Source organism: Littorina saxatilis, linkage group LG11 (assembly GCF_037325665.1).
Source record: "Littorina saxatilis isolate snail1 linkage group LG11, US_GU_Lsax_2.0, whole genome shotgun sequence".
NCBI lineage: Eukaryota > Metazoa > Mollusca > Gastropoda > Littorinimorpha > Littorinidae > Littorina > Littorina saxatilis.
Window position 1 is genome coordinate 16,066,675 of NC_090255.1, and position 8,794 is coordinate 16,075,468.

At 44.1% G+C, this 8,794-nt stretch overlaps 1 protein-coding gene and 1 long non-coding RNA gene across 2 annotated transcripts in view; one reads left to right on the top strand and one right to left on the bottom strand.

Annotated features, from left to right (window-relative positions):
- LOC138979863 (uncharacterized) overlaps positions 1 to 8,794 on the bottom strand; it is a 474,427-nt gene that overhangs the window by 458,610 nt on the left and 7,023 nt on the right. The window lies entirely within an intron of this gene.
- Positions 902 to 8,794, top strand: part of LOC138979854 (uncharacterized) — a 10,827-nt gene continuing 2,934 nt past the window's right edge. The window contains exons 1-4 of the mRNA XM_070352602.1: positions 902 to 1,095; positions 3,629 to 3,743; positions 4,311 to 4,447; positions 7,424 to 7,585. Coding sequence (XP_070208703.1) covers positions 1,047 to 1,095; positions 3,629 to 3,743; positions 4,311 to 4,447; positions 7,424 to 7,585 — 463 coding nt within the window. The 5' untranslated portion in view covers positions 902 to 1,046. The remainder of the gene's footprint in view (positions 1,096 to 3,628; positions 3,744 to 4,310; positions 4,448 to 7,423; positions 7,586 to 8,794) is intronic.

The window sequence follows — 8,794 nt, forward strand, 5'->3', positions numbered from 1 at the left end:
GAAATTTATTTCACATAGTCAACTTTGTGTGCAGACTCTCTTCTGTGTCCGAACCTCCCCCCGTGTACACTACATTGGGTGTGCACGTTAAAGATCCCACGATTGACAAAAGGGTCTTTCCTGGCAAAATTGCTTAGGCACAGTTAATAATTGTCTACCTATACCCGTGTGACTTGGAATAATAGGCCGTGAAAGGTAAATATGCGCCGAAATGGCTGCAATCATTCTACTGGCCGTATAAAATTTCATCTCACACGGCATCACTGCAGAGCGCCTAGAACTGTACCCACGGAATATGCGCGATATAAGACTCATTGATTGATTGAAGCCCCTGGAGCAATTTTTTTATTAGTGCTTTTGTGAACAAGAAACAATTGACAAGTGGCTCTATCCCATCTCCCCCTTTCCCCGTCGCTATATAACCTTCGTGGTTGAAAACGACGTAAAACACCAAATAAAGAAAGAAGAAAGAAAGATAAACACATATCATACTTATGCTCATGAACTTGCATACATACACACATGCTAAGGATACACTCACACTGTTGGCATAGCTCATCAAAGATCCTTCTTAAATTGTCAAATTGAATTATTATTAATAGCCATAACATAAGAATTGTTCCTGTGTAAATATACAGTATATGTAAACTTTACATTACTCCTAACCACAACACAGTGTGAATAGATTTAGTGGAAAACAGCAGCAGAAGCCGTTATGATAGACATGATAATATCAGACAAATAAATAGAGAACGTTCTCTCTATTATCTGAATCAAAGACATGGTACATAATAGCTTAATGTATGGTGAGAATCACATAAGTGAACAAAATTTGATTCCGAAGATTTTTTCCCAGACGGTAAAATCCTAAAACGGTACGTTTTCAAACAATGCGGAAATGAAGGCTTGCCTGACGACTACACCTTTATGTACGCAATAATCATGGCGTCAGAGTCTGTCGTGGGTTTGTGACCTCTTCTTTTCCTTCCCTTGTGTTTGTTGAAAAGGTGTGTCGGCAAACACGTGGCAGTTACAACGAAGACAAGATGTGGAGCGCTTTTAATCTGATGGTTCTTCTGCTCATCGCGTTACGAGGTTGGTTTGTGTTTGTAATGCAAACACTCCCTCGGTCATTTACTCAGCCTCTCTCTCTCTCTCTCTCTCTCTCTCTCTCCCTCCCTCCCTCCCTCCCTCCCTCTCTCTCTCTCTCTCTCTCTCTCTCTCTCCCTCTCTCTCTCTTTCTCTCCATTTTCCTACGTTAATCTTTTGTGAAGTTTGAGACCTTAAATGGATCCCATTTCCCCCGGTACTTATATATTTATATTATAACAGTGTTGTTCTCAGGTCTCAGTCGTCGATCATTGAGATTGATGCATTCTTTTTCGATCTGACGAACTGAGCTGATCTCTGGCCAGTCAACAGTCAGGTAGTTCTGCCATGTATAAGTCTGACAACAATGTTATGCAGCCAGGACATATGGACCCATACATATTTTCAATGCAGGATTTTCTTTTGAGTCCGGGAACAAGTTCAACAACACAGCCTTCTTGCACACAAGCTTGACCACTACGGCCTCAAGGGGAAAACAAACTCATGAATCGCAAACTTCCTGACAGAGAGGACGCAGGCCGTTGTAGTTGAGGGAACCCATATTTGCCTGAAGTAGGCGTCTGCCAGGGAATTAGCGTTCCTGTTGTACATAAACGACCTCCCAGAAAGAGTGGCCTCCCTTGGCAGTTTGGAGACAACACCATGCTGTACCGCACCATCGCACAGCCCCATGATCAGCAGCAACTGCAACAAGACCTGCACACCCTGTACCATGCCATCGCACAGCCCCATGATCAGCAGCAACGGCAACAAGACCTGCACACCCTGTACCATGCCATCGCACAGCCCCATGATCAGCAGCAACTGCTACAAGACCTGCACACCCTGTACCATGCCATCGCACAGCCCCATGATCAGCAGCAACTGCTACAAGACCTGCACACCCTGTACCATGCCATCGCACAGCCCCATGATCAGCAGCAACTGCAACAAGACCTGCACACCCTGTACCATGCCATCGCACAGCCCCATGATCAGCAGCAACTGCTACAAGACCTGCACACCCTGTACCATGCCATCGCACAGTCCCATGATCAGCAGCAACTGCTACAAGACCTGCACACCCTGTACCATGCCATCGCACAGCCCCATGATCAGCAGCAACTGCTACAAGACCTGCACACCCTGTACCATGCCATCGCACAGTCCCATGATCAGCAGCAACTGCAACAAGACCTGCACACCCTGTACCATGCCATCGCACAGCCCCATGATCAGCAGCAACTGCAACAAGACCTGCACACCCTGTACCATGCCATCGCACAGCCCCATAATCAGCAGCAACGGCAACAAGACCTGGAGCGCTGGAAAGAGGAATGGGACATGAGGTTCCACCCAAACAAATGTCAAATCTTACACGCCACCTGGAAGAAGGCCATCACTCCACCTAGCTACTCGGGAGTCTAGTACTTGGGAGTCACCCTACAGGACAGTGGGAAGTGGGACACTCACATCAGCAAGATCATTTCAAAAGCCAATACATGTACTTTGTGAGAAGGACCCAGAAAACGACCCAGAGGCCTTATAATGAAAGAGCTGGCATACTTGCAAGACCCTTTCTTGAAATATGCCGTGAGCGTGTAGGACCCCAGCAGCCAGAACAACATCCAAGACATAGAACTAGAAGCAGTACAAAGAAGGGCAGCTAGAATTGTGCTGAATGACTACAGAAGGACCTCAATCGTGACGGACATGTACAGAAAACTGGGCTGGCAGTCACTTCATTTGAGAAGAACGGCCATATATACGGCCTTACCACCCTCTAGAAGATTCGCCGCAGCCAACTACATGTTCAGAGCGACAACCTTCACCCACCAGAAGCCAGGTCTATAGAGGCGCGGCCATCACCAGCAGTACCGCCACAACACATGCCGGACTGATCAACGGAGTAACTTTTTTTTCCCCACACCATCAGGAACTGGAACGCCCTCTACACAGAAACTGTCCCGTCCCTCAGCCAGGGCCTTCACCTGGAGGGTACTGGCTCACAACCCTCCACGTTAAACTCCCTCCTGCTTAAGTAGGGTAAACGAGGTCTGGAGCTGTGCCGGTCGGGGTTTACCCAGGGGACTGCTACGGTTGCTGGATTGGTCTAGATTCATACCTGAAAATAAGCAGCCCGGACTTCATTTTTTTGTTCTTCTTTTTTACGTCGCTGGCTCTTGACCTCTCTTCATCCGTACAGTGGCAATAATGGTCCTTTTGGACTTCATCTACTATCCGGAAGAAGAAGTAAACTGTATAATGTTTGTATTTTAAGTCTGTTTGCTCATTTAAGGATGGCTTTAGGTATCATTTAGGCTAATAGCTGCTTCACAGCCTCTGCCCCCCCCCCCCCCCCCCCCCCTTGCAAAAATCATAAATTCTAATTCAGATGCTATAAATGATTGTAATTGTCATCATGTATTTAATGTCAATGACTTCTAAGCAGATGATTGCATTGCTTTTGCTAAATGAGATACGTACCATTGTACCATCACAATGCATTATATATATATTCAAATTGCGACTTCCACAGTTTCAGTGGACAGCAGAAACTGTCCTTATGATGGCGATCTGACGGCTGTCAAGTCTTGGAGGATAACAATCTTCAACCAATCACTGCCTGTTCCGCACAATGACGTCTTTCAGGGGTAACTTTAATTATAATCCTGCCCCGTATACCTAAACATTAAAATATTGCACTTGGAGATTTCTTCATTTGTGTAACATCCACCATCATCATTTTAGTGGTTTTGATGTGCACCTAGCTTAAGGGGTAGAATTCTGACAGCTGGAAGTGGTAGCTGGCCCAGTGACCAGCTCTATAATTGACTATAGATGAGGAAGGAGGTAGACAGAGGGGGGGGGGGGGAGGGGGGGGAGTAGAGGTACTAAAATAGGGTGTGGGAGGGGGGAGTATATATTATTATATCATGTTTGTTCTCTTTTATAGTTTTCATTGATCTAACTTGAGCACTCTGTGGCGCTGAGTTCAAGTCTGTGCATGTTTGGTGCAGGTAACTTAAAGTTTTTCTTCTTAGTATTGACACACATTAACCTGTGCTTACAATAGTCTCTGTGCACGTGTGGTGTGTGTGTTTGTGTGTGCGCATGTGGTGTGTGTGTGTGTGTGTGTGTGTGTGTTTGATCAATGAATTCTCTGGCCATCCGTCCCAGTTTTTACTGGAGCCTGTTTTTTAATGTTACTGTTTTAACAGAGACACAGATGGTGCTGAATGCCAGTGGCAGATAGAGGCAGACGAAGATGATCACATTGTTCGCCTGAGATTTCCTACATTTCATCTGAAGAATTCTACAGGAGATAACACAGAGGACTGTGTATTCATTTATGATGGTAAGTTTGATCTTTGTGTGAGCATGCATCTGTGTGTGTGTGTGTGTGTGTGTGTGTGTGTGTGTGTGTGTGTGTGTGTGTGTGTGTGTGTGTGTGTGTGTGTGTGTGTGTGTGTGAAGCATCTTTACAGAGGGTCTATTTGTTAGACTAAGAGCAAGAGAATTGTTTTTAATTGATCATTGGTAATGTCAACCTGCAATGTGCATATTCAGTGCTTAAAATGGGGTATGGGGTGTCTGAGGAGAGGTAGCACCTTTGTAAACCTGGCAGCAGCTCCCCCATATGGGATTGATGGGAACACTGGTCCACACTCAACTCTCACTTCTGGCTCCAAGAAAGCTGTTAGGGATAACAATGGCCACACCCCAGTATACCGCTTCTGCTGGCGGGCTAAATGAAGTGAGGGGCCGATGTGTCCTACTCATCGGTGGGCAGACCGAGCTCAACAGCCTTGGCAGGCAGTCAATCTAGGGCAGGGGACCCCTGATAAACGTCCATGGCCAAAAGCGGAGGTGCAGGACCCATGCAGTGCTGCACCACGTACCAAACGCTTCATAGCGAACGAGAAGCTTAAACCTCAGCCTGTTTTTTTGTTCAGAAAGCCATTGGACCTGTGTTTTCTGCACATTTGTCACTTCCCAAGTGTTTGGCTGTACATTAGAACTTCCGTTCTGTGAAAAGGGATAACACATATATATGAGCGATTTATACATACATGTATTTGAATTTTTTTTGACACATTCACAATATTTGACGTTTTGTTTCGACCGTAGGGTCTTCCTCAGGAACACAAACACGAAACAGAGCGGATAAAAGAAGAGGACAGAGGACAGAACAAAGAAAAAACAATAAACAAACAATATGAGTTATTTCTAATATGCTGACTGTTAGCGAATGGTAACAGACATGTCAGGAAAAAAGATATCAAGCATGAGCCTTCAGGCGAATGCTGATATCGTTTGTGAGACATGTCTGTTATCATTTGCTAACAGTCAGCATATTAGAAATAACGGTTTTATTACCGTTTATTTCGACCAAGAGAAATTTCGAAGTGACCCCACGAATTAGACAGAACAGCCGTAATGGGAACTTGAGCGCTACTACCTGATTATGTCTACAGTCAGTCAAAGAGTTCTCGTGACCTGGGTCAGCCAATCAGTCACACACCTGACGTGATGAATATTCACAGGTCAAATGCATTTGACACACAACAATCTCACAAGATAAACCATGTTGAACATGCGTTTCGGTTGCTTTGGTTTATCTTGTTGAACAGAGAGCGACAGATTTGGAACCGACTCCAGACGGATGGGAAATGATGTAAAGATACATTTGATGTATACAGACCTGTCAACCTGTACGGTTTTCCCGTATTTTGTACGGGATTTACTCAAATTTTGGTGTGTACGGCGTACAACGCCTAGCTGTACGGGCAAACCAAATTGTACGGGAATTGTACGGAAAAATTCAAAACTCGAAGAAAGATCTGAAGCCGATCAATCAGATTCGTTTCTGTTTAGCAGACGAATGTAAGCAACAGAAATACTTAACTGAGCTTGCGCGCATGCGCAGACGGTATCATATTAGAGGGCACTGGGCCAATCAGCTACTTCCGTGCCGCGGGCTTTGATCTTTGTTTTCACAACTTACAGCGACAGACAACGATTCGCGTCACTTTTCGTGCTACAACTGAAGATGGAGAGGCCAGCGAAGAAAAGAAAGAAAGCCGGACATGGTCAGCACATGTCGGAGTAGGAGAAAACGTACTTTGGTGTCGTGCGATCATCGGACAAGGGAAAGGAGTACAGTTTGTGCGTGACATGTGGCTCACACATCAAAGTGAAAGTTACTGCTTCTGGTCACTACGACTTGAAGCAGCATTTTGAAACGGCGGTACACAAACAATCATTGATTCGTTCGAAACAGTTCAAGCCTGTGAACCAACATTTCCAGAAACGAGACAGCCGCCTTCCAACGGAAGAAGATGTGACGCAAGCCAATGCCATGAAACCATTACCACAGTCAATCTGCTTGCCACGGCAAAGTCAGCTACTGCTACCTACAACAAGTGTCATGCTTGAAGTGATCTAGTGAGACTGGACTGTGATTTTTCCTGGTGAACAGTAGTACAAAGTAGTTGTGTGGGTGTGACTGTGTTATACATTTAAGCTTAAAGTGATCTGGTGAGACTGGACTGTGATTTTTCCTGGTGGACAGTAGTAGTTGTGTGGGTGTGACTGTGTTATACATTTAAGCTTAAAGTGATCAGGTGAGACTGGACTGTGATTTTTCCTGGTGGACAGTAGTAGTTGTGTGGGTGCGTTTTACAGTAGTTGTATGTATTTATTAATGCTAAATCAGATGTGTTTTATGAATACAAAATAAATGTTGAGTATTTACCAGCTGGTCTTTCTTCTTTTTTATGTCGTGCGAGTGAATTGCGAGTCTTGCGTGTGAACTCAGGTTTGCGTGTGTTCATTTTTTGGGAGTGTGTAAGGGATTGTTGCCCTGATTACAGTTTTTAATCATATTAGTACAGGTTGGCCTTGGAAGGGGTTAACAGGTCTGTGTAAAGCGAGTGACGCAGTTTAACTTGATTTTTCCGAACTTTGATAATTTAGATTTCAAGTGAGCGGGTCGGCATTGCACACTCAGAGGATGGGTGGTGCCTTGCTGTTCCGTAAAGCACCCACCGACAAAACTCGCTTTTCTGGGTGTTTTTTTTAGATAAAGAGAGTATTATCTGACAGCATTTGAAGTGTCATTCTTTAGAATAAATCACGCTGATATTGTTGATATAAATTTTTCTTTGTCTTGTTTATTTTTAGCGTGATAAACAAAAAGGGTCCCTGCCTGAACGTTATCACATTTAGAGGCTCACCTAGAATCCGTCCTGATAGGTCAAAAACCCATATGGGGCACTGAATATGTAATAAACAGAGATATGGTAGAGTCAGGTTTGTGTTTATGCAACAGGGAGCGGTGACACAGACACACTCATCCAGAAGCTGTGTGACCGAATGCCAGAGACAGTGTACAACAGCACGGGACAGAACCTAACCGTTGTGTTCCAGCAAGGCAGTCAGGGGGGCTGGCGATGGATGACCTTGAACTACACCATGGAAGCACCGGCCATTGGTAAGTGGTTACATGCTACTATTTAATGTAAGCGTAAAATCTTGAATTTCTGACACTAGTCCGAAGCAGAAGGGGTTGAAGTCGACCAAAAGTGGGTGCATTTCCTGTAGGTGCACTTCCTGTACGGGTTTTTCCTGTATACAGGGGTGCATTTCCTGTAGCGTATTGGCTGATCTCACTGAAAGTCATGTGATTCTGAGCCACATCGGCTAATTTGATATCTTTCTATAATTTTCTTTAGTTTTCAAAGAGATTCCATTCAGTTTTACAATTTGTGTTGAAGACTTAGATAATCCATCAAGTCCTCCTGTTGAACTGCATACTTCAAAGGCGAACAACTCTGCAGAGTCTGCTGTGAAGGGCGACGGTAGTCTCCCTGTCACAGTAAGGTTTAGTCTAAGATGATTGCCTTTCTTCACAGTTTTCCTGTCTTTGTTAGTGAGATCATCTCTCTCTGTTAGCTTTCTTCTTCATGTTCACTCACAGTTACCTTGAGTCTGGAGCTTTATGATCATAGCCTGTATCACACTTTCAGTGAAATCATGCACTACAAACTTGAATCAGGTCTACTGTAATAATCTGTATGTTTGACAATAAAGTCTGCTTCTTTTCAAGGGCGGACGAGAAAGATGTAAAGTCCAGTTAGTTGTGTCCGCACTAGTTTTAATGATTGAATGTACCATCCTTCTTGTATAAATGATGGTGTAAACAATCTGCTTTTCCAGGCTTTTACAAGAGCAATCTTTCATTTTGGCACATACTGTTATAGTCTACCGCTTGGCTGCTGTAAAACCAATCTTCTGGCACCTGAGAGAACAACAAGCGCAAAGGTCTTACAAGGGGGGTTCCACTGTAAAGGCCAGGGTCAACAACATGGCACTATTTGCTGGTCTAATGTAAAGACTTCTGTCCTTTTCAAGATCTCATTTTCTCAGATTTTTAGAGGTCTCAAAAGCGAGTTCGTGAAGTTTAGTTTGGAAAAAAAGCTGTTAAAAGCTGTTCTGCTTCACAAGCAGACAAGTTTGCTGAAAGTCCAGGCAAGAAAAAACAGCGATCAGTAAAAAAATTACTGTAAACACAAAAAAGCAAGCAAAGCTAATGACAAAAAATCATGCAAACAACATCAACACAACACTAACACCTATAGGAAGCAAGCAATATCATAACCAATTTTAGTTAGGTACTTGAAAACAAATTCCCATTGTGAAT